Source organism: Triticum urartu, chromosome 7A, assembly GCF_056163025.1.
Source record: "Triticum urartu cultivar PI428250 chromosome 7A, HENAU_Tu73, whole genome shotgun sequence".
NCBI lineage: Eukaryota > Viridiplantae > Streptophyta > Magnoliopsida > Poales > Poaceae > Triticum > Triticum urartu.
In genome coordinates this window covers 259,643,734-259,670,025 of record NC_141879.1, presented here as the reverse complement: position 1 = coordinate 259,670,025, position 26,292 = coordinate 259,643,734, and the positions used below count along the sequence as shown (strand labels likewise).

Genomic DNA, 26,292 nt, shown 5'->3' with positions numbered 1-26,292 from the left:
TTACTTGATCCATTTTGAACTTCTTCAAAATGTTATCAGTGTATGTGCTTTGTCAAAGTCCAATTAAGCATATTGATCTATCTCTATAGATCTTGATGCCCAATAAATAAGCAGCTTCATCGAGGTCTTTCATTGAAAAATTCTTATTCAAGTATCCTTTTATGCTATTCAGAAATTCAGTATCATTTCCGATCAGCAATATGTCATCCACATATAATATCAGAAATGCTACAGAGCTCCCACTCACTTTCTTGTAAATATAGGCTTCTCCAAAAGTTTGTATAAAACCATATGCTTTGATGTAACATCCCAAAATTCTAAATTTTGGAATGTTATATTAAATAAATTATTATGATTGTTTGTTTTATTGTTGTGTGATTGATTGTGTGAAAATGATTGGAAATTGAAAAACTTTTTGAAAGTTGAATGAGAGGGAATAAAAGGACTTCCCCAAAACTTTTCATCTTGCATTTTGATCTCCTTGAGTTCAAATTCATTTCAGTACAAAACCCTAGAGTGAAGATAATATGACTTCTTCCATTTAAAGAAGTGAAAAGGGGTACGAAAATGATTTGAATTCCATTTGAAATATTTCAAATTTAGAAATTTTAAGCAACTCAATGAGTTCATGAGGGAAGATAAAATGACTTCTTCATATTTGAAGAAAGAGAGTTGGGAGTTTCAAAGAAATAAATTGGAAGTCAATTTGAAGTTATTTGAAACTCATTTTCCATTCGAAGTTGTTTGAAATTTCAAATTCAAGTCCTCTTGGGAGTTATTTAGTTTTATATTCAAATTATTTTTTTCCTAAAAATAAATAAATGGAAATAAGGTTAAAATGATTCCCTTCAATAGAAAATTAGGAGAAAATAAATTTGAAATCATTTTGCTATTAAAAAAATGTTTTTATTGATTTTAAATGCAACAGTAGCGCTCTTTGACTTTTAGGAATTTTTATGGAATTTAGTTGAACTTGAAAAATAGTTCATCTTATTGCTGCTATTTTTCTGAGCATTTTGGTATATAATATGCTTATATAGTTTTATTATTATTACTCAGTTTGTTTGTTTTTCTGAATGTTAAAAAAAGAGAAAAACCTTTTATTAAAAAAAACTCTAGCCGGCTAGGCCACCGGCCCAGCTAGCCAGACAAGCGCCAGGAGGCCCGCGCCCAGAGCCGGCCCATGGCCACAGCAAGCTGCGCCAGCATCGCGGCCTACTCCCAGCGCCCGGAGGCCACCGCCTCGCACGCCCGTTGCCTTCCCCTCGCTCGCACGCAGCGCCCGCTGCCAGATGGGCCCACCCAGGTCACCCCCAACCTCCCGCTCGCTTTGCTCGGATAGAGCTTGCGAGCTCACCGCCCGCAACAGCCGCCCGCCTTGCGCCCGGATAACGCATATCCGTAGCCCCGAGCACCCCTCCCCGCGCCTATAAAAGCCCCTCGTCCCCTCTCTCCATTCTGCCACTTCGCATCGTCCCACGTCGCTCACAGCCACCGCCTTCGTCCTTTGGATCTCGCCCACCGGAGCTACCTCGCCGGTCCTCTCCGACGCTCGTAAACGACCTCGACTCTGTCTTCTTCCGTCAACCTACTACCGTACTCGAGACACATCCGTTTGACATGTTTGTTGCCCCTAGGTTTCGCCGGAGACGCTGCCCCGACGACCTGCGTCCTCGCTGGAGCACGGAGTCGCCGTCCCCGCACAACATGACCCTGATGTCCCCGACGCGAGCTGCCTCCACCACCAGACCGCCCACCTCGCGCCCGTCCCGTCCGTCATCTCCCCCGCCGCCGAGGAGCACCGTCGCCACCGCCCGTCCGCCGCCTGACGCCAAAGCCGCCGCCCCCTGTTCATCATCGTCGCTCGCTGTAAGCCGAGTTGCTCGCCCGCCTCGTTCGTTACATTTTTTCGTGTGTTGTTAGTATTAGACCGGTTAACCTTGGTTGTAGTTAAACCGAACGGTTTTTATTTAAACCGAAGCCAGTTTTTCTTGTAGTTAGCCACTGCCTCTGTTTTGCTTATTTAGTGGATGTTCGCCGTTTAGCCTAAGCCGCGAACGCTGCTCAGCCACCCGGAAGCCGCCACATAGCCAGGGACCTGGTCTTGAATAAAACTTTCACAGTCAAGTCCCTAAGTTTTCAGTTTAGCCCCTAAACTTTGAATGGTTGTATCTTTTTAACCGTAACTCCAAATTCGACGAAACCAGCGGCAAAATGTTTGTCTCGAATAGCATTATCCAAAGAACCAGCTTTGAAAACTTTTGGCCAATTTCAAATTTGAATTTATTCAAGTTTGAATTCAAACTTCAACTGGCCATATCTCCTAAACCGTAGCTCCGATTGATGTGATTCTTTTTGCACCATGTCACCGTAGCCAAACCCTACCACTTGGACCATTGTCACACATTTTCCACACAAAAATGGTCTATCTATGATAGTTTTACTATTATACCATGTATGCACTTTAGTACACATCACATCTTTGCACCCTATGTCACATGTTGTTTTGCACTTAGGATATTTCCATGCTAGCTAAGTGTGTTGAATGTTCATTTGGTTTTTCCAAGACTTTTTGCTTTGCATGTTCTTCTTGGTTCTCTAAAATGATTTCTTATGCGAGTGCAATGTTTGACTTTATAGATTTTCATCGGAGAGTGACGAATAGTTCTATTAAGTAATTTTCTCAGAGCGATATCATCTTCATCAACTATTACCAGGCAAGTTCACATTTGACCATTCTTCCAATTACCTATGTTTATATTATGCACTTAGTCCTTTTGTGGTAGGATTGCATGGTAGGATTTATTGTTGCCAGATGGCTGTGCCGTTACCTAGTAGTTCATTTGAGGTAGGTCTGATCTATACATCCTTGTCACCGTCGTGTAAGTTTATTTTTGCCTCGCTAAATGTATACGTGGTTTGGGAAGCGAACATGGTGAGACATGAGTGACAAATTAGTAATCAGGACCAAGACTTGTAAATGAACTACCTGGGCGGTATTTGGTTTGAATGGTGGCGAAGTACAGTGGGAGCATGCATGGTTAATCCATGGTGGTGCACCACTAGTGGTCGACCGCCCAGGCTCAAAGAGATCAATCGTATTCTCATGTCTAGAAGCTTACGTGTGCAGCCACAAGCCAATATGGGCTCTGACTTAGTAGAGTAGTTAGTGTGACCCCTTCCGGGATGGGCTAGCAGATGTAGAATGAGTAGGTGTACCGGCCTATCCGTGGGTTAAGGGGGAATACTTTCGAAAGACTATGTCTCGGTCATCCTGTTCTCAAACACCAGGCAGTGCGAGAATTTCATGGGAGGCGATCGAGTCTTGTGGGGAAAAGTGCGCAAACCTTTGCAGAGTGTTAAAACCTAATCGATTAGCCGTGTCCCCGGTTACGGACAACTTGAGCATCTAGTAGTGGAAATGTTGGGAGATCTCATCACTCTTAATTAAGCAGTTGGGTTTTAAATGAAACGTTGGGAATGGATTGAGTTGGGTTTGCCAACTCATCCTATGCTATACAGTAGTTGTAGAATAATATTTTTTATTCTACGAAAAAACTAGCTTTATGCAAAAACTAAACTTAGAGCTTTCCACCAGCCATATTGCATGTACAAATAGGTTCATTATTCTTATGATGTGACTTGCCAGTACATTAAATGTACTGACCTATAGGGCTGCAACGTCTTATGTTGCAGGAATTTTCTTCGACGAGCAAGAGTTACGTTGTAGGGTTACGGTCTATACTCAACTTGCCGTTGGCGTTGATGGGACTCCACATCCTGTTTGTTTCCGCTGAGACTTATGAGGTATATATCAGTTTTATGTTATTTATACATGTGATTGCACTTTGATATATACATTGATGTACTGTGTGTGTCAGCATACCGATCCAGGGATGTCACAGATACACAGAGGCTTCACCGTTTGAGGTCGGGTCGCTACATTTGATTACACTATCAAAGCGTATATTTCAACTCCGAGAGGTTTGCACCAGTCCATAAACGGATCGCTGGAGCTTGCACACTTTGTTAGCACCTTTTGGATCGACAAAACCTTCTGGTTGCATCATATACAACTCTTCTTTAAGATATCCATTAAGGAATGCAGTTTTGACATCATTTGCCAAATTTCATAATCATAAAATGCGGTAATTGCTAACATGATTCGGACGGACTTAAGCATCGCTACGGGTGAGAAGGTCTCATCGTAGTCAATTCCTTGAACTTGTCGAAAACCTTTCGCAACAAGTCGAGCTTTGTAGATAGTAATATTACTGTCAGCGTCAGTCTTCTTCTCGAAGTCCATTTATTCTCTATGGCTTGCCAATCATCGGGCAAGTCAACCAAAGCCGACACTTTGTTCTCATACATGGATCCCATCTCAGATTTCATGGCCTCAAGCCATTTTGCGGAATATGGGCTCATTATCGCTTCCTCATAGTTCATAGGTTCATCATGGTCAAGTAACATGACTTCCAGAACATGATTACGTACCACTCTGGTGTGGATCTTACTCTGGTTGACCTACGAGGTTCGGTAGTAACTTGATCAAAACTTTCATGATCATCATCATTAGCTTCCTCACTTACTTGTGTAGGGATCACCGGAACTGATTTTTGTGATAAACTACTTTCCAATAAGGGAGCAGGTACAGTTACCTCATCAAGTTATACTTTCCTCCCACTTACTTCTTTCGAGAAAAACTCCTTCTCTAGAAAGGATCCATTCTTAGCAACAAATATCTTGCCTTCGGATTTGTGATAGAAGGTGTACCGAACAGTCTCTTTTGGGTATCCTATGAAGACACATTTCTTCGATTTGAGTTCGAGCTTATCAGGTTGAAACTTTTTCACATAAGTATCGCAGCCCCAAACTTTAAGAAACGACAACTTGGGTTTCTTGCCAAACCACAGTTCACAAGGTGTCGTCTCAACGGATTTCGATGGTGCCCTATTTAACGTGAATGCAGCCGTCTCTAAAGCATAACCCCAAAACGATAGCGGTAAATCAGTAAGAGACATCATAGATCGCACCATATCTAATAAAGTGCGGTTACGATGTTTGGACACACCATTACGCTGTGGTATTCCAGGTGGCGTGAGTTGCGAAACTATTCCGCATTGTTTCAAATGAAGACCAAACTTGTATCTCAAATATTCTCCTCCATGATCAGAACGTAGAAACTTAATTTTCTTATTACGTTGATTTTCCACTTCACTCTGAAATTCTTTGAACTTTTCAAATATTTCAAACTTATGTTTCATCAAGTAGATATACCCATATCTGCTCAAATCATCTATGAAGGTCAGAAAATAACGATACCCGCCACGAGCATTAACACTCATCTGACCGCATACATCAGTATGTATAATTTCCAATAAGTCTGTTGCTCGTTCCATTGTTCCGGAGAACAGAGTCCTAGTCATCTTGCCCATGAGGCATGGTTCGCAAGCATAAAGTGATTCATAATAAAGTGATTCCAAAAGCCCATCAACATGGAGTTTCTTCATGCGCTTTACACCAATATAACCTAAACGGCAGTGTCACAAATAAGTTGCACTATCATTATTAAACTTATATCTTTTGGTTTCAATACTATGAATATGTGTATGACTACTATCAAGATTTGGTAAAATAGACCACTCATCAAGGGTGCATCACCATAAAAGATATTACTCATATAAATAAAAACAACCATTATTCTCCGATTTAAATGAATAGCCATCTCGCATCAAACAAGATCCAGATATAATGTTCATACTCAATGCTGGCACCAAATAACAATTATTCAGGTCTGAAACTAACCCCGAAGGTAGATGTAGAGGTAGCATGCCGACGGCGATCACATCGACTTTGGAACTATTTCCCACGCGCATTGTCACCTCGTCCTTAGCCAATCTTCGCTTAATCCGCAACCCCTGTTTCGAGTTGCAAATATTAGCAACAGAACTGGTATCAAATACCCAGGCGCTACTGCGAGAATTAGTAATGTACACATCAATAACATGTATATCAAATATACCTTTCACTTTGCCATCCTTCTTATCCGTCAAATACTTGGGGCAGTTCCGCTTCCAATGACCAGTCCCTTTACAGTAGAAGCACTCAGTCTCAGGCTTAGGTCCAGACTTGGGCTTCTTCACTTGAGCAGCAACTTGCTTGCTGTTCTTTTTGAAGTTACCCTTCTTCCCTTTGCCCTTCTTCTTGAAACTGGTGGTCTTGTTGACCATCAACACTTGATGCTCCTTCTTGATTTCTACCTCCGCAGCCTTTAGCATTGCGAAGATCTCGGGAATTGTCTTATCCATGTCTTGCATATTATAGTTTATCATGAAGCTCTTGTAGCTTGGTGGCAATGATTGAAAAACTTTGTCCATGGCACTATCATCAGGAAGATTAACTCCCAGCTGAGTCAAGTGGTTGTGGTACCCAGACATTCTGAGTATATGTTAACTGACAGAACTACTCTCCTCCATTTTGCAGTTGTAGAACTTATTGGAGACTTCATATCTCTCAATCCGAGCATTTTCTTGAAATATTAGCTTCAACTCCTAGAACATCTCATATGCTCCATGACGTTCAAAACATCATTGAAGTCCCGGTTCTAAACCGTAAAGCATGGCACACTGAACTATCGAGTAGTCGTCAGCTTTGCTCTGTCAGACGTTCTTAACGTTGTCAGCAGCATCTGCAGCAGGCTTGTCACCCAGCGGTGCTTCCAGAACGTAATTCTTCTGTATAGCAATGAGGATAATCCTTAAGTTATGGACCCAGTCCGTGTAATTGTTACCATCATTTTTCAACTTAGATTTCTCTAGGAACGCATTAAAATTCAACGGAACAACAGCACGGGCCATATTTAAAACAAATCAGGAGCTAGCCAACTCGCTCCCACGGTGATCCCACGATGTCATGCATTCGCGACCGTCGGATCATCCTCGTTCTGAGCCTGGGCCGTCAGATCTTTACCTTGTAAATTTAATATTCACCCGTTGGTAAGTTTCTTTAGAGTATGACTGGTGGGTTCATTTCTGACATCTATCGACTGGGTGAAACGTCGCGCAGGTGCGAAAGGATTTTGGACAATCCTCTCCTCGCGCGCAGCGTGCTTCCAGTGGGTCGTGGAACCCTAGACCCCTTTCCCCAATCCCACGACCGCCTCCATCCTCCCGTGCTCCACCCCGAGCGTGCCCGGGCTCCGCCTCCTCCTCCTCCACCACCATCCCTTCTCTTCTCACTCTTCCTCCTGTCGCAACCGCCTCCTCTTCTCCCTATCTTCCTCCTCGCCCCACGCGACCCCTCTTGTGCCGCTCGTCTCCACTTCGTTGCCGCCATAGATCGAGGAGGACGGCGCGATGACGACCATGATGCATTAGACATCCCAGATCGACGACGCCATGGAAGCCATGAGAGCTGGCCGAGGAAGAGGGGGCAGGGCCGCAGGCCATGAAGGGCATGGCGGCTGCGGGCGGAAGCAGCATGGGTTGAAGGAGCGGCGGATGTGGGAAGGGTCAGAGGTTGGGGAAGACTCGTCGGCTGGGCGACAGCAAGCGCCGGTGAGTGCAAGCATGCGTTTCCAGAAGCGTCCTCTCCTACAAGGCAGGCAAGGACGACGTCGTCGCCCTCGCAGGTCCTCCTCCCATCCCTTTTGCTCCCCCTCCCCTGCCTCCTCACCTTGCCTTTGAGTCCGACGCAATGTAAGAGAGCCCGCAGGCAAGCTCAAGCTGGAGGCGATGAAATCCCTCTCTTGTGCCAGAATCTAACTTCTTATTTGTGTAGTGTTCTTTTGCTTCTATGTACCGTACCATGGTTGTGCTCTGACCAGATCGTTCCCATTTGTTTTGCAGGTTCTACGATCTGTTGCATATCTTTTCTTCTCGTTAAGGTTAGCTGCTCTATTTCCTAGGTACACGTGTATTATCGTTTATGGGGGTGCTATCATGGTACTTCGTCTGCTGATCATTTTAATGTTCTGGATCTGGGGTGTGGCTGCAGGAGAGGGGAGGCGGCCAATGACAGGGAGAAGGAGCAGGTCGTCGAGGAGTGCAAGCAGAAGGGTAAGATGTGTATTTTTTCATATTTTTACAGATGATCTTGCTGTTTTGCAACATGTATTGCATTTCCAGGGATTATCCTTTTGCTTATTTAGTATTTCCTATGTTCTCTGAAGATTAATTTTGGCCCATACAGTTTCCGGTGACTGGAAGTCTGAAACTGATGACAGGGCATATTGTTTTGGTTATGAGTGGTTGGAGATATTGTGGCTTGATGTCCCTGGAGCAGTCAGACCCTTCCAAGATAGGTGAGCCTGATTTCTTCTGCAATTCTTCCACCACAGTACATGAAAAGGAATATGTTCTACCTATCGGCACCATTTCTTGTGGAGGATTGGTGCTTCCCCTTTATTTTGTCACACTTTGGTGTCCTTGAGTTCAAAATAGATTCACCTTTGTTCTTATTCTGCACACAGGTCGAGCGACGGTGAGCACATCCGACGCCAACACACCAAGGTGAGATTCACCCGTTCTTTCTCTCCCCATGCCGCCTCCTCCCTTCGGCCCTGATTCATCGGCGCGTGCAGACACCTTTCCTTCTTTGACTTCTCCCCTCTTTTTCGAAAAGCAAAAAAGAAGCAGGAGCAAAACGAAAGTGAGCACCATAGAAAGGATGATTATAAGCAAGCGACAAGAACAAGCCAATGGGCATGGCATTTTCAAGCGACAAGAACAAGCCAACGGGCATGGCATTTTATGCAAAATGAGCAGAGGTAATGTAATATTGTATTAGTCGAGACTTGAGGGTACTGTCTAAACAAAATGTATACAGTTGGCAAAGAATTTAATGTACATACATAGTACATTATGTGATGTATAATGTTCAATTGGCCTCCCAATCATAGTATGGATATTTTCAATATGGGTGGCATTCAGGCTTAGTTAGTTTCCTCTCATTCTTGGCATCAGATGACATCCATAGGTGGGATCCATTTTCATATTAGTATATAGCCCTACTATTTAAATGGTTCCGATTGAATTTTTATGCTCTGAAATAAATAATTTCTCCAGCACCGGATTTATGTCGTCATGGATATATATTATTGGTCTTTTGGCCAATATATAGGTAAATGCATCGTTACCAACTGCTGGAAAAAAGTTTGTATTCAGCATGGTCAATCTAAATAGATGAGCGATGGAGATGGATATTTCTATGCTTTTTTAGAAGATGCTCTGAAGTTAATTGTTTGTGATGCTTATTTGTAATGCATTTTTTGAAATAAAATTGGTTCTTCGCTGTGATTTTTTTAGACCTAGGTTCATACATTATTGATGTGTGCATTGCTTATGAAGAACACAGCCACAGCTGATGTATTCATGTGTCTTCCCTTCATATGGTACTATATTTAAATGTTCCTGGCCACTGCAGCCGCTACTTATCAACTTATAAACATTTGGTTTGCTCATGTGTCTTAGAACAACCTTTTAGCACCTGTATGTGAAATAACAAGCGTAGCGTTCTCATTTATAGGACATTTATTTTTTTCACTTTCATGCTAGAATGACTTTTGTTGTGCTATTTAAAACAACCGTGTTGATCTCAATAACACAGGGATACATAGAGCTAGCCAGTGCAAGCTTCTGGTTTGGTTGCTGTAAACATACTAAGGTCCCTACCATATGTGAAAATAAGGAAATGTTGGTGTTAGCTGATGCACCACTTTCCTTTCATGATGTTATAGTTTGAACGGTTGCTCATGGGTTTTGTCTCGTGCAGAGACCAGGCGTGGGACTGGTGCTTGGTAGCAGCAGTGATTCCTTCAGGCATTTCGATTCCAGTAACCACAAGTTCTAGGGAAGATGTATGTTTCCTACAAAGGGTTTGAGTTTGAGAGGCACAAAAGAAGTTACAAGTGTTGCAGCTTATTTGGCTTTATAGTGACATGTATCGACAAACGATTGTTATATTCAGTATGCTAGGCTGTGTCCTATTTATCATGCAGATTCTGTATTAGGTGCTCGATAGAGGTAACAAAAGCTAACAGAGATCAGAATATATTTTTACTTATATTTTTGTCTTTCTTTTAGTTCTGTGTAGTCTTTATTTACCATGTAATGATTAGTTTGAATGCTTATAGTGGTGATACTTTCCCTATAAATTTGTTGGTAGATTATAATTCCGCTACTTGATTTAGGATAGTATATGGTTCTATGATACAGGATTTAGAGGAACATATATGGGATTTAGTTTTTCAGGTCACACTTGTCCCATATTCTGTTACTTTCCCTGTTGATTTTAGCTTGCAATTGAGTAAGATGCAGGTTCGGAATTCTCCCTTGTGTGTCAGAGTCTGAAGTATTTGACCATTTGGGTTCACTTCTATCATGTGTTGTATCCTTCCTCTATTTTAAGATTTACTAGGCACATGCATGTTAGTTGTTGTTTCAAACATGTCAATGAAAGGTAATAATGTTAAAATTGGTTCCCCAAGGGCCAAGGTGGTGATGATCACTTTGTGCTTCTTTTCCTACTTGTTCTAAAAATGATTCTTCTGGGTGATGTTGATTTAGGTTTTTGTGGTCGTGTCATACACCAATTACCGTCGAGATGGGTAATGGTATGGGAATGGGGCTCCAAGGATGTGAAAATGGTCGGGAAGACAGAGTTAGCAGCGACATGTGTCCTCAAGTAATTTCTTGCCAAAGGTATGCTATAGATACAACCAGCTTCAGAGACATGCCTAGGTAGCTCTCCTATACAGGTTCTTGTTGATCTTTGTTGGTTAAAATATGTGTTGCTGTGACCTTGAGAACATTTTTTTATCTTATTACTGCAGTTTTGTTTTTTCACTCAAACATATAGTGGTTAGTGTTGTTAATCCATACATAGCCGTATTTGTAGGTTGATGTTATCATATCTTTCATTCAATATCTTGTGCAAAGTTACATGCGTATTTTTCTTTCTTTAGGCCGTCCACCCGTTTGATTTCTGGACCCATATTTTAATGGTTCTCTTGCAGGTGATGTCAAGGTTAGCTACCGTGATCAAGGAAATAACATGTATCTGTGTGGTTTGTTTCTGCTGTTGATCGGCCGTTGCTGTGTTTAAGGTATGTTGTGCCCGGTGCTACTTAATGCTATATAAAACCTATAGCTATACATAAAACGCCTTGATATGCAAATAACCTAGTTAAAATAAATGGGTTGCGCCATCTAGCATTACATGACGACATGCCAAACACTTTGCCACCTAGGATAGTCTATATTTGTATTTCATTCAGTTATCTCATATTTCCAGTAAAAGAAACTATTCGCTTTGGGGTTTTGGAATAATCTTCAGGAAGTTGGTGACGAGTTGGTAGAACTTATATAAATGTCGCTTTCATTAGACAATGACATGCCAAAGACACCACTGCCTAAGGTAGTCTTTGGACTTAAGCTATCTCATATGTACAATAACAAGATTTATCGCTTCAGTTTTTAGAATAATCATTGATAAGTTGGTTAAGAATTAGAGCTAAAGTCACGCTCATGAGTAGTATTTGTTGTACAAACATCAAGTTAATTCTTGAGATACAATAGAGACACTATATTTGTAGCGATCTGACCTCAGACGGTCAAGTCTCTGTGCTTAAGTGTCATCCCTGGATCGGTATGCTGACACACACGGTACTCGAGGATTTATAATAGAGGTAAATCACATGTATAAAGTAACGTAAAATACTATTACCTCAATCCAAATAGCGGAAGTAACATGGTTGTGGATTCCCATCAACACCAACGGCAAAGTTGAGTGTAGAAATTGTAACCCTAATGTATCACTTACTCGTCATAAGAAGTCCTGTAACATGAGACGTTGCAGCCACAAAGGATCAGTACATTGAATGTACTGGCAAATTCACATCATAGAGAAATGATGAACAATGGCTATTACTATATGCATATATGGCTGGTGGAAAAGCTCTATGGTTATAAGGTTTTTGTGAAAAGCCAATTTTTTCCTACTGCAAATGAATAAATTTTATTTAACTATCATGGTGGTTGTTAACATTGAGAGTGTAGACACCCTATCAATCCCAATTAAGCATCACCATTAAAACGCAACAAGATTAATTGAAGTCACATGATGAGATTCACATGATAATTCAAGTACTAGATACTCAAGACGTCCATAACCGGGGACACGGCTAATCATGATTAGTTTATACACTCTGCAGAGGTTTGCGCACTTTTCCCCACAAGACTCGATCTTCTTTGTTGGATTTCTCGCACTACATGGTGTTTGAGAAATGGATGACCGAGACATAGTCTTTCAGAAGCGTTTGCATCTTATGATGGGTAGACCGTATCACCTACTACCCCTACATCTGCTAGTGTACCACTATAAGAGTTCACACGACTTAATCAACTATGCTAGAGCCCATAATAGCTTGTGGATGCACACGGAAGTTTCTAGTATGAATAATCTCATGATCCCTTTGAGACTGGGTGGCGGTTCATAAAAAAACAGGCAATCGCTGGAATACCCAGGTGCCTAAACAGGCAATCGCTGGAATACCCAGATGCCTCAATCCACCCAGATGTGTGTTAAAGTTGTCACCTTAAGTAAACCATTAATTAACAATCTCACATCTGTCATGTCTGAGGTTCTCTTCTTTCTCTGTCTTGTGGCAGCTTTAGGCAGATTGCTAGGGGTGCTCCTACTGCCATCATCTGAGGAACTTGAGGGACTAGTGCCCTCACTCATCTGCACTTGCTGCTCTGACAAGTTCTGGCTATCACTTTGGTCTGACATGATGCAAACTCTGACTGCTGACCCTGTGAATAGGTTATAGATGAGATAGAATGGATAAGCATCACAAAATGCAGAGATTTTTGCAAAAGAATAATTCAAAAACTTAGTTTTAGTTTCCCACTGAAAGCATCTCGGATCTACCGATTTCTAAACTCGGTGATACCGAAGCAGTTTGGCACCTAAACTAGTGAACTCGGTCAGACCGAGTCACAGTTCGGTGGCACCGAGACTGCTAGGGTTTCACAGAGTTCCAAAATCGGTCACACCGATAAGTAATTCTCGGTCAGACCGAGTCTCACTTGTGCAATGGCATAAGCCAAATCGGTGGGACCGAGTTTTTCAACTCGGTGGGTCCGAAATGGTTTCGGTGGAAACCTAAATTTTTTGAATTAAACCTAATCTACGAGTTCATTGACTGGATAGAAGTTTAACAAACGTGGCAAAAATCATGATGATCACAATGTGCTAAGAATCGGATTGGTGAATAGCACAAAGATCGAGTCCATACCCTAGTTCGGCGGAGACTCGCTACGGCGGCAATGGCGGGGTTCAATTTCCGTTGACGGCGACGGAGACCAGCGACTGGAGGCGGCTGGCGGCGAGGAGACGATCCGGAGACCAAGTTGGCAGAGCAGGCTATCGCGCGGGCGAAGGGGTTCGGAGAAATTTTCAAATTTTTGCCCGTGACTATATATAGCCCGACCCTGTCGGTGTGACCGAGTGGAATAACTCGGTGGCACCGAGATGCAAAACTGTATATAGTTGTTGCAACTCGGTGTGACCGAATGGTTCAAATCGGTTGCACCGAGATCGAAAACCTAGATCAACTTAATGATCTCGGTAGGACCGAAAGTAGGGTATCGGTCAGACCGAGAATCATAAAGAGGTTTTGGAAGTTTAAGTCTATGACGAATCGGGGATTCCGAGCGCTCCTCACACAGAGTGGTTCGAATCTGACTTGATCAAATTTTGTGATGTAGCATGAATAGAGTTTGAGACGAGAAAAGCATAGATAGCTAGAGGAGGTTCTTAGGCATTCTTGTCTATCCACTTGGCAAAAGGAAATAAAACCAAACAATCAAAACAACAAGTGGATGTCCTCGAATGAGTAAAATATGCAACCAGCATGCTCACACAATAAGATGGCAAATGAAATATGTGACAAGGCATGCACAACCAATTCTAGCATCTATCAAGCAATTTGCAATGACAAGGTCATCTATATATGAGTATATTGACTTAGGAGTCAAGTGAGAACACTTGATCATAGGTCATACTCATCGTTTAAGCTCAAGTGGGGTTATCACTTTTACATAAAGCATTGTTGTGTTCACATCTTTAGAGTTGCTTTAGCTCAAGTCTTAGAGTAAAGCTCCCTCTAGATGTGATATCCCCCCTTAGAGGGATGAACTAACCTCGGGTTTTGTCGATGATGACTTCATGTAGATGTTGAAGATGTGGATGCTCAATGTTGATGCAGATCACTTGGAGCTATCCATTTGAGTGAATTGCACTTTCAATACCTACATGGGTTAGTCCCACAAGAAACAAACAAGGATATCCATAGACATAGAGTGATGCACACATAAGATGATGTCCATGAAAACTTTTAGGTTACCTTGTCCCTTGTCTTACCAACAAGAGGGTTTGTGACTCCTTGAACTAGTGCAAGATGTGGAAGTTGATTGCATTTGTTCTTGCCAAAATGATAAGAGTGAAGTATGTTGGCGGAGTCACCTTCAAGAACTCTCTAGTTCTTCTTTTTTTGAATTCACACCATCTTGATGGGAATTTTTGGAGTTGTAGTCGTACTTGATGAAGTGGAACTTGAAGTAGTCTTGGGAATTCACTTGACTAAGGTCTTAGGAGGTTCTTCAAATGCATCAATTTCCTCTTGAAGCTTGTCCTTGCTTTTTTGCTTGTAGTATTATGGTGGAAGATCATCTTGAGCTTGTGTCCCCTTGAAAGAAGTATCATACTTCTCTTGTTGAGGAACAAACTTCGTCTTGGGGTATTGATCTTCTTCCCACTCAACTCCATTGGCATTGAACTTTCGTTCAAAACCAACACCTTGATTCTTCCGGTGCCTTCCTTGCTTGTGTACAATTTCCTCGAATTGCTTTCTCCCGGCAACGCTCTTGTAAACACCTTTCTTTGTAATTTCCTTCAATAAGTTATTTTCTTGCTCAAGTGTAACTTGGCTAAGAAAATCATTAGTGGAATCAAGAGAACTACTGGAAGCAACAATATTGGATTTAGCATGATCATTGTTACTACTAGAGGAAGAATCTTTCTTGTTCTTATTACTAGACTTGACTTGAGGCATGTAAGTGGATAAGAGTAAACGCTTGGCAATGTAAGAAGAACTTTTTTTGCGGAGATTATTATTGATTGCTTTTAAGAACTCATGCTCTTGCTCAAGATTGAGCTTTTCAAAGCGTAATTTCTCATGAGCTCTTAAAAGTTCTTGATGATTTTCGAAGATAGTTTCATGAGCTAACTTAAGAGTGTTTAGTTCTTTAGTTAGAACCTCAATCTTCTCCTTATCATTGTCATTCGTTTTATCTTGATTAGCATGATTAATTGACGTTTCAGCATAGTATTCATCACTAGAGTTGTCAACAAGCAAATCATCACCTAACAAGTCATCTTCATCATTATTGAAATCAACATACTTGGGGTGTGTTACCTTAGGACTTTTGGCCATGAAGCATCTTCCAATTCCTTCATTTGGTGAGTCAAATATGTCGTAGGAGTTAGTTGACACAAGTGCTAGACCGGCAACACCTTCATCTTGAGTATCTTCGGAGTCAGAGTGATAACTTCTCTCGGAGTGGCTGTCGGAGTCGGAGCCGGATACCCATTCACCAACATGAGCTTGATGTCTTCGTTTTGTGTAGCTCCTTGATGATTCTTCCTTCCTTTCCGAATCCTTACTTCTCCGTGAGTATCTTCGTTCATAACGATCATCTCTACTCCTTCTCTCTCTTGGTGGTGATTCTTTGCTTCTTCTTTTTGGAGAATCTTCTCTTCTCTTGTAGGGAGCCGTACACTCATTGGAATAGTGTTCGGGTCTTTCACAACTATAGCAGTTTCGCTCTCGACTAGAAGATCTTTTGTCATTGTAGGACCTTGACTTGAAACTTCTATCTTTGCTTCTACTCTTGCAGAACTTGTTGAAGTTCTTCATCATTAAGCTCAATTCTTCATTGAAGTTTTGTTTCTCACTTGATGATGTAGGGGCTTCACATGAGGCTTTGTAGGCACCACTTGATTTGTTGTGAAGTTCCTCTTTATCCTTAAGTGACATCTCATGAGCAACAATTCTTCCAATCACCTCCGTTAGCTTGAGATCTTTGTAATTGGGTATCATTTGGATCAATGTACACACGGTATCATATTTTCCATCCAAGGCTCTTAGAATCTTCTTGATGATGAATCTATCGGTCATCTCTTCACTTCCTAAGTCGGCAATCTCATTTGTGATGAGAGCAAGCCTAGAGTACATTTCAGCGACACCTTCACCATCCTTCATTTTGAACTTGTCAAGTTGACTTTGAAGCACATCCAACTTGGATTCCTTGATGGAGTCGGTACCTTCGTGCATACCAATCAAAGTGTCCCAAATTTCCTTTGCATTCTCAAGACGGCTGATTTTGTTGAATTCTTCGGGGCATAATCCGTTGAAGAGAATATCACAAGCTTGAGCATTGTATTGCAACATCTTCAACTCATCCGCGGTAGCTTCACGGTTTGGTTCTTTCCCATCAAAGAAGTCACCTTGCAAACCAACACACACAATAGCCCAAACAGCGGGGTTATGTCCAAGAATATGCATTTTCATTTTATGCTTCCAACTAGCAAAATTAGTACCATCAAAGTAAGGACCTCTACGGTGATAATTTCCCTCGCTAGACGCCATACTCTCCTAGGTTGTGAAACCAAGGCTATGACCACCAAAAGCTATGGAGATCAAAGCAAATGGAGACCAAAGCTCTGATACCACTTGTAGGATCGAAAGTATGTCTAGAGGGGGGGAGGGGTGATTAGACTATTTGACCAAATAAAAACTTAACCTTTTCTCAATTTTAGTTCTTGGCAGATTTTAGCTATTGTAGGACAAGTCAAGCAATCATCACACAATTCAAGCAAGCATGCAAAGAGTATATTGGCAGCGGAAAGTAAATCATGCAACTTGCAAGAATGTAAAGGGAAGGGTTTGGAGAATTCAAACGCAATTGGAGACACAGATGTTTTTCCCGTGGTTCGGATAGGTGGTGCTATCCTACATCCACGTTGATGGAGACTTCAACCCACGAAGGGTAACAGTCGCGCGAGTCCACGAAGGGCTCCACCCACGAAGGGTCCACGAAGTAGCAACCTTGTCTATCCCACCATGGCCATCGCCCACGAAGGACTTGCCTCACTAGCGGTAGATCTTCACGAAGTAGGCGATCTCCTTGCCCTTACAAACTCCTTGGTTCAACTCCACAATCTTGTCGGAGGCTCCCAAGTGACACCTAGCCAATCTAGGAGACACCACTCTCCAAGTAACAAATGGTGTGTTGATGATGAACTCCTTGCTCTTGTGCTTCAAATGATAGTCTCCCCAACACTCAACTCTCTCTCATAGGATTTGGATTTTGTGGAAAGAAGATTTGAGTGGAAAGCAACTTGGGGAAGGCTAGAGATCAAGATTCATATGGTAGGAATAGAATATCTTGGTCTCAACACATGAGTAGGTGGTTCTCTCTCAGAACATATGAGTTGGAATTATGTATGTGTTCTGATGGCTCTCTCCCCGAATGAAGAGGAGGTGGAGGGGTATATATAGCCTCCACACAAAATCCAATCGTTACACATAGTTTTCCAATCTCGGTGGGACCGAATCAACAAACTCGGTCGGACCGAAAAGGTAAACCTAGTGACCGTTAGAGATTTTCGGTGGGACTGACATGCAACTCGGTAGGACCGATATGGTTAGGGTTTAGGCATAACGTAATCTCGGTGAGACCGATTACACCGAGTTTGGTAATAAGCTAACCAGAGAGTTGGTCAGGCAAACTCGGTGGGACCGATTTGCTCTTTCGGTGAGACCGAAAAGTTACAAAAGGGAAACAAAGAGTTTACATTGCAATCTCGGTGGGATCGATTTGCTCTTTCGGTGAGACGAAAAGTTACGAAAGGGAAACAGAGAGTTTGCAATCCCATCTCGGTGAGACCGAGATCCCTATCGGTAGAATCGAATTGCTAGGGTTTGGCAGTGGCTTATGACAAGTGAAACTCGGTGGCGCCGGATATAAAGAATCGGTATGACCGAGTTTGGCTTAGGGTTTAGGTCATTTGTGGAAGTGGGAAAGTAGCCGAGGATTTTGGAGCATATCACTAAGCACATGAAGCAAAAGACTCATTAAGCAACATCTCATCCCTTCTTGATAGTATTGGCTTTTCCTAAAGACTCAATGTAATCTTGGATCACTAAAATATAAAATGAAGAGTCTTGAGCTTTTGAGCTTGAGCCAATCCTTTGTCCTTAGCATTTTAAGGGTTTCACTTTCACATCCATGCCATGCCAATCATTGAGCTTTTCTGAAATAGTCATCTTGAAATAGCATTAGCTCAATGAGCTATATGTTGTTATGAATTACCAAAACCACCTAGAGATAGTTGCACTTTCACAAAAGCTGCCGTGTACAAGGGAAAATTCTTATACCATTCTAGGGTTTAAACAAGGTTTGATCGTCGTTTCTCTACTATAGGTAAGTCTCTCAGATTTACCATCACATATAGCAAGGCGAATAATAAGAGTAAGTCGGTATGGTGATTAATCCATCTCGCACCCAAATCATTACCCTGTATACGGTTTAGTGAATCTCGCATTCTAACACTCGGTCATCCTCACAAGCATTGCAGAATTTCTGTTGTCGACGAACCAAAGTTCGGATGGATCCATAGATTCTGCAAGCCAAACAAACAACTATTGTTTCTTCACAACTCTCAGGTTTTGCGTAACTCCTATAAGATAGTCTGTCGATAAAATCGTAACTTCTTCCAGAGTTTTCCTTCAGCAAGAATGTGCTTGCTTCTTGGCAGGTCCTGGGGCCTGTGAGTTATGGCCCATCTCATCATTTGTAAACCTTGAACTTATCTTCTGGGCAACTTATCATTATTCCAACATCCAACTTCCAACTTCCTAGCATACTTAAATTCATCCAATTGTACTGTCTTCCTTCCTTCTATTGGCATCAAACTAGGACATGATCACTCAGACTTATCATGGAGTTAAAATCGTTCCATAATACCAACATCGTACCTCCTTTATATCCAATAGTAATTCGTCTCTTCATATTCGTGGATTATCCCACATACCGAGATAAAAAAACTTATACTTATGAAGTCCATACTCCACTTCGTGGAACATCATTATCCTTTCCAGGGTCAAGCGTCCTTATAGGGGAATATTGGCCATCTCTGTATGGCACTTCTTCAACTGGGAAATGTGAAACACATCATGAACTCCTGACAGTCCTTCCGGTGACTCCAACTTGCTGGCCACTTCTCTCATAAGCTCCAAAACTTGGTATGGTCCTACAAATCTCGGGGATAACTTTCCCTTAAGTCCAAATCGTTTAACTCCTCGCAGAGGGGACGCACGAAGACATGCTCTGTCTCCAATCTCATAGACTACCTCCTTGCGTTTTTGAGTCTGCATAACTCTTCTGCCTGGACTGAGCTACCTTCAGTCTATCTCGAATCAACTTAACATTCTCTTCTGACTCCTTGATCACATTTGGTCCAAACAACTGACGGTCTCCAACTTCACCCCACCTACTCTTGGGGGTATCACACATATCGAGACAAAATTCGTATTCATTTTGTCTGAAATCCACTCAGTGGAGTATCCCTATCTTTTCCTGGGGTCAACGGTTCTTACAGGGTACTACCACCCTTAAAATGCACAAATTTTCCATAGACCATATTTCTCATATCCTTAAAATGGCCAAAATCCTTCTTCATAAAGTAAAAACTCATAAAATCCATATCAGTACCAACGATGCTAACTTTATTTATTCTCAAATGATTACAATCTCTCGCTTTTCCATTACATGTCTCAACTCAACACCTCAATATAAAAGAAAATGTTCTCACTTCTACTACTCCATTTCTTTTGTTGCAAACTCAACTATCTAGCACTAGTTTCCTTCTCCTTGGGGCATTCTCTGGCAAAGTGCCCTGCTCCATTACAACGAAAACATATTACCTCTGAAAAGTCTCGAGGTTTCCTTTTTGGGCAATTGCTGAGGTAGTGCCCTGACTCCTTGCACCTGTAACAGGTGATATGACTCAGGTTCCTCTTGGGCTCCAATCGGTTTCTCTTCCTGGACTTTTCCATTCCAATCAGGGCTTCTATTTCCTATGGGTCGTATTCTACTTCCTCTGTCAGGAGTTCTACTAGATCCCCATTCAAACAATTTTGGGAGATGTGTCCTTCTTCTCCACATGAATAGCAAGACTTAGTGCAGGGTTTACTCGGATCTTCTTTAGATGTGTCCTCCATCTCTTCCTTCATCACAGTTTCTTCTAAAATTTCCATGAGGGCTCCTTTCATTACTTCTTTCCTCTGCTGGATGGTTCGTTGTACCATGGGGTAAATGTGGCACTGAGCAGGATAGTGGGTAGTTCCTTCACACAAGAAACAAGTAATCTACCTAGTTGGGCATTTTTCAACTGGGTGACTTTCTTCACAATTAGGGCATTCATCCTTGTGTTCTTTATGGGTGTGTCCTATTTCTCCACAAATCTTGCATGCACAAGGTTTCTTCATATCCTTTCCATAAGGCTTCAACTTCTGGGACACCAGCCGAGACTTTGGCAGAGTCAACTTAAATTCTTTCCAAGTGGTTACTCCTTGCCATCCATTGATGGTTTGGTACATCCTCCACCAAGTAGCAGCACCTCTTTCAAAGCACTTAAGAGCATGCTGGGTCATATCCTTTCCGACTATAGGGTTATTCTTCATGTTATCCTCCATGTTCTGAATCCATTGGTCCGTCAACAACTGACTCATCGGTCCAGAAAATACAAGCTCATCTCCATTCATCCTCTATTGGGTCCATGTGGGTTTGGGGTAAGATAAGGGAGAGGGGGAGGGACGCACACAATACAAACAATGGTTTTGAAAAGACAGATTTTATTGTGGCTGTCGAAAAACATCAAACAAATGACAGCTCACAAACGTCGCATCTAACGTAGGCATATAACAGGGGTTGGGTCTTCTAAAGGTCAATAAATCTTCAAGGTTGTCTAACCCTTCAAGTCTTGTTCATGCCTCTAATGGTTTTTTCCGATCATGCTTGTTTTTCTTAAGTTCTTTTGCCAGATCATCTCTGTTGACGTGAAGTCTCTTGTGACGTCCTTTAATATTCTGGAGTTGCATTTCCAAACTTCTGGGTTTCACATCCCTGACATGAACCATGGTCCTACTGTCCTTCAGTTCCTGACAAATCTCTGGTATCTCGAGGTTGTAGCTCCTCCAGCTTGGCTACTTTCAGCTTCTAGGGTCCTGAGTTCTTCACGAAATGCTTCCTTGTCAAATATGACTTCCTGCAAGTCCATCTTAAACTTCTTGATGTATTACTCCAGATCCTGGTGATACACCGGCCTAGGTTAAAACTTCATCTTTTGCTGATAGGTGCTCCATCAGCCTTCTTCCATCCAATCCATTCTGAAGACATGCATCCTTAACTCAGCACGGTGACAATAGCGTCAACGGGCGGTATCATCAGGGATAGCCGTGTTTCTGCCCTTGTCATTGCCATGAGCTATCTTCTATAATTGATATCTCCTGCCTTAGGGTTTTCTTGACAAAACTTTGAGTTTTTAACTCTCAATGTTCCAGTCTTTCTCCGATACACCTTGATCTTGGGTATTGACAGCTTCCTTAGTCTGCCAAGTTCCATAAGGGGTGCCTTCCTAGGTCATACAAATCTGGAAAATTCTACAGGGCCTTCAAATTCTCCTAGTCTTCGGAGTCTTCAACCGTTGTAGTCTCCATTATTATAATACACGGTAAAAGTCCTCTTCATTCCAAAGTGGTCTTAGTTGTCCAATATCTTGTACTTCTTGGAGTGGTCTCATCAGCCGATTCTTGGTGTGGTCAAAAAGGGGAAAAGGGTATGGTCTCACTAAAAGGGAATATTTGAATAAGCTCAGAAGAGAAGAGAGGTAAAAGATCCTTTTGAAAAGAAAGTTGTAGAGAAAATCTTTCCTATGGGCTTGCCAATTTCTAGGGTCATGTCCTACAGTCAACATGTGCTCTGATACCATCTTGTAGCGACCCGACCTTAGACGGTCAAGTCTCTGTGCTTAAGTGTCATCCCTGGATCGGTATGCTGACACACAGAGTACTCAAGGATTTATAATAGAGGTAAATCACATGTATAAAGTAACATAAAATACTATTACCTCAATCCAAATAGCGGAAGTAACAAGGTTGTGGATTTCCATCAACACCAACGGCAAAGTTGAGTGTAGAAATAGTAACCCTAACGTATCACTTACTCGTCGTAAGAAGTCCTGCAACATGAGACGTTGCAGCCACAAAGGGTCAGTACATTGAATGTACTGGCAAATTCACACCATAGAGAAATGATGAACAATGGCTATCACTACATGCATATATGGCTGGTGGAAAAGCTCTATGGATATAAGGTTTTTGCGAAAAGCCAATTTTTCCCTACTGCAGAGGAATAAATTTTATTTAAATATCATGGTTGTTGTTAACATTGAGAGTGTAGACACCCTCTCAATCCCAATTAAGCATCATCATTAAAACCCAACAAGATTAATTAAAGTCACATGATGAGATTCACATGATAATCCAAGTACTAGATACTCAAGACGTCCATAACCGGGGGCACGACTAATCATGATTAGTTTATACACTCTGCAGAGGTTTGCTCACTTTTCCCCACAAGACTCGATCTCCTCCGTTGGATTTCTCGCACTACATGGTGTTTGAGAAACGGATGACCAAGACATAGTCTTTCAGAAGCGTTTGCACCTTACGATGGGTAGACCGTACCACCTACTACCCCTACATCTGCTAGTCTACCACTGTAAGAGTTCACACGACTTAATGAACTATGCTAGAGCCCATAATAGCTTGTGGATGCACACGGAAGTTTCTAGTATGAATAATCTCATGATCCCTTTGAGACTGGGTGGCGGTTCATAAAAAAACAGGCAATCGCTGGAATACCCAGGTGCCTAAACAGGCAATCGCTGGAATACCCAGGTGCCTCAATCCACCCAGATGTGTGTTAAAGTTGTCACCTTAAGTAAACCATTAATTAACAATCTCACATCTGTCATGAATACTCTCAAACCCAATCCACGTTTATGAGCATAGCATAGCAGTATAAGCATAACGTAATAGTAACTCCCAAGGTTTGAATGCAGGGCAATAGGTTCCTACCTCATCAACTACTTCCCACTACCCACATGTTATCAATCCTACTCATGCAATGTTTGAGGTTGAAACTAATGCATAAAAACTAGGTATGAAAGGAATATGATCAAAGTGTGAACTTGCCTGCAATGTTGATGAAGATGATTCGCACTCAAAACTCCTGATGGTTCTACTTGTCACACTCCGGTCAATCTATCGTAAGCAAGCAATAGTAACCACACATAAGCAATCACTCAAAAGATCATAAAGAACGAAGAAGACAATTCGGAAAACATCAAAACCAAGCAAATCACTCTTGCAACATAAAACAATTTCTAACAGTACCAAAATTAAGTGAATTTGGCCTTATCAGAAAGTTTAGGTCAGGAGCTTCGATTTGCAAAAAGAATCAACTCAAACAATTAATCAAATCTATCTATTTATATAACATTCCAAAATTTAGGATTTTGGGATGTTACAATATTAGTACTACTTTAGTCAAATACATTGTCCACTGGTTGTTGTAGTGAAATGTAGCTCTAGCTATTAATTTACAGAATTGTAGAAAATAGCCCCTACGGAATTACAAAGAGCGAGAATAAGGAAGCTGGCAAACTTAGTGCTTCATGTTATTTCAGTAGAAAGGAAATAGAAGAGAATTCTCTATCTAAGAGGGATGCCATTGATTTAAAGAAAGAGACTTACCTTCGGAAATCATATTGCACTTATCTACAAGATTTGGGGATGCGGCTCAAAGTGTAAGATATTTTATGTCCTTCTATGTATTTATCGATACTGTAGCATGTTGGTGACTGTCCCTTACTTATCCAAAAACATTGAGTTCTGCTACTTACCCAACCAGATGTTAAATATTTCAAAATGCATCTTTATATTGTCATTGTATCGTAATTGCTTCTCCTGATGTGTTTTTGTTTTACACCAGCATATATTTGGTCCAGAGATATTCAATTGTTTGTCTGATAAGATAATATTTTACTTCTTTATGGAGCACTCTTATGGCAAGCACATTTTTCTGGATGAACTGTTGGTTGGTTTTTTCTCCATAAATATGATAAATTATCATATCATATGAAATGTTAAGATATACTGAAAATATGCCCTATATGATGGTGGTCTGGCATTTTAGAATTGTTTTGGGCAATTCATGTTTGTATGCATTTTTTCTTTTGGCCCTTGAAGGCATCTTTAATAGTTTGCAATTGCGATAGAAATTGTTGTGCTCGTATCTTTAGTTTTTATTACAATTGGTCGAGCTACAACGAGTGTGTCTGATTCCAACTCATCAAGGTGAGCTCCCTTTTTTATTCTTCTCAGGTAATGAGGCGTCAGTGTAGGCCCAATCTTTTTGTTTGTTGCTTTGAAGAGTGTTGTCATGTTGTGGAAAGGCAACATGTGCTTGATACGTGGAGTTGGTGTTGAGCCTGGCGGTAGTAGACAGGGAAGGCACCCATCTCACTTGATCTTGAGAGTTGATTCATATCTTTTTTTTCTTGACCTGATTGAGTTCCTGTATATGCAAGGATAAAGAAGAAGGGGCATTGTCGTGGTTGTTGCTTAAGGTGTTGGTCAGGAGCTGATTGTCGGGACTGATGACAAGAACGGAGAGCAAGATGAGTATGTCAACATGATGTTCCTTGATGTTGGCCTTCTTTTATAAAGTTCACATGCAACTCTCCTCCATGGTTAGAAAAAACTAATTTAAATGTTTTGTTTCTTTGGTGGTTACTCACTTCTCTTACCGTTGTTGTATCAAAACAATTGTATTTTTGTTGATGGCCACTTGGGCTCATTTTCGAGGAGAATGAGATGTGGAATAAACTACTCTAAAATGGTTGGTTCCCTTCAGACAATTTATTAGCTAACTAATTTTGGCTGCTGGTGCACATGATACAATTGTGCTCTGTTGTTGCCATCTTGCATTTTATGTGAGCTTAAGCAAACAATCAATTAAACTTTTACTAAGTTCTTACCGTATGTATTTGCTCAAACACAATTACTGAAAAATTTCAAATATTTTTAGCAAGTACATGGTTTTAAATGGGACTCGGTGCCATTTAGCGCGATGGGCAGTGTTATAGAAATATTTTTTTGGTGCAACAGTTATACACTTTTTTTCAAACTTGGATTTCACAATGTGATAAACATTTTCAAAAGAGTATGGTTTAATATATGGGCTTTCTACAACGAGTACTGAATATGTCCTTGCAAAAGAAACTATTTTCATCCACAACATGGCTTTAGCGGGTCTCTGCACCATTTGGCGCAACGGATAAGAAATTGCACTGGTCCGTGGTTGAGGAAACGCCTTTGTCACCCAGCTGAGGAACTGAGAAAGAAAGGAAGGGGATAGACATTCTCCGCTGGATCCGTCCCCTGCCGCTTCATATTCAACTCGGTCCACATGCATCGCTCTATGTGGGTTGGGCTAAATAACATATGAGCTATCCTAATACCTCCTGATCCCTATATCTCTGTATGTGCACAACAAAGACATGTTTTTTCCCTTAGGTTTCTTATCTTTTTCCTTCTTTTTTTCAGGTATGGACTATCATAATACCTCCTGATCCCTATATCTCCGTATATGCACAACAAAGACATGTTTTTTTCTTAGGTTTCTTATCTTTTTCCTTCTTTTTTTGCAGGAAAAAGATGCACGGTCAGGTTTCTCATCATGATAACCATGTTTTCAAACTTGCTAAAAAAATACAACCATGCCAACTTTACTCTCTCATCATAGTGGTCATATTTTCAAACTGAACATATTCATATTATGCAAAGTTTCCCTTTTCCCAGACTATTATTTAACAACGTAATAAACATGTTTAAAAATAGCATGATTTAGTTGAAGGTTCTTGCAGCATGAAACTATTTTCATCGACAACATGTCTTTAGCAGGTCTCTGCGCCATTTGGCGCAATGGGTCAACTAGTATCTACAACAACATAGACATGTAAAAATACTATCAGGTACTAAGTTCATGATAAATTAAAATTCAATTTAATCATATTACTTAAGAACTCCCACTTAGATAG

The 26,292-nt window shown here is 41.3% G+C and overlaps 1 protein-coding gene and 1 pseudogene across 13 annotated transcripts; both read left to right on the top strand.

The window, feature by feature from the left end:
* Positions 1 to 7,074: 7,074 nt before the first annotated feature.
* LOC125521344 (uncharacterized) lies at positions 7,075 to 25,204 on the top strand. Of its 13 annotated transcripts, none has more exons than XM_048686410.2 (10): positions 7,075 to 7,556; positions 7,848 to 7,906; positions 7,996 to 8,057; positions 8,225 to 8,302; positions 8,471 to 8,510; positions 8,631 to 8,767; positions 9,779 to 10,022; positions 10,566 to 10,700; positions 11,015 to 11,104; positions 24,575 to 25,204. In XM_048686410.2, exons 1-7 carry the CDS (start codon positions 7,398 to 7,400, stop codon positions 9,847 to 9,849), a joined length of 606 nt encoding a protein of 201 aa, XP_048542367.1. In that variant the 5' UTR covers positions 7,075 to 7,397; the 3' UTR covers positions 9,850 to 10,022; positions 10,566 to 10,700; positions 11,015 to 11,104; positions 24,575 to 25,204. The 13 variants fall into 13 exon arrangements, with proteins under 13 accessions (XP_048542367.1, XP_048542368.1, XP_087394159.1 ...); XM_048686411.2 differs by having other exon boundaries at positions 7,848 to 7,885; positions 24,575 to 25,200; XM_087538033.1 differs by having other exon boundaries at positions 7,079 to 7,556; positions 9,772 to 10,022; positions 24,575 to 25,155.
* Positions 10,621 to 26,292, top strand: part of LOC147959247 (uncharacterized) — a 43,058-nt pseudogene continuing 27,386 nt past the window's right edge.

Excerpts from the sequence above, each read along its gene's own strand:
- LOC125521344 (XM_048686402.2), top strand. The coding sequence starts at position 7,398 with ATGGAAGCCATGAGAGCTGGCCGAGGAAGAGGGGGCAGGGCCGCAGGC. Across the intron at positions 8,058-8,190 it reads CGAGGAGTGCAAGCAGAAGG|TTTCCGGTGACTGGAAGTCT; the intron begins GTAAGATGTGTA and ends TGGCCCATACAG. Across the intron at positions 9,857-10,565 it reads CCACAAGTTCTAGGGAAGAT|GTTTTTGTGGTCGTGTCATA; the intron begins GTATGTTTCCTA and ends ATGTTGATTTAG.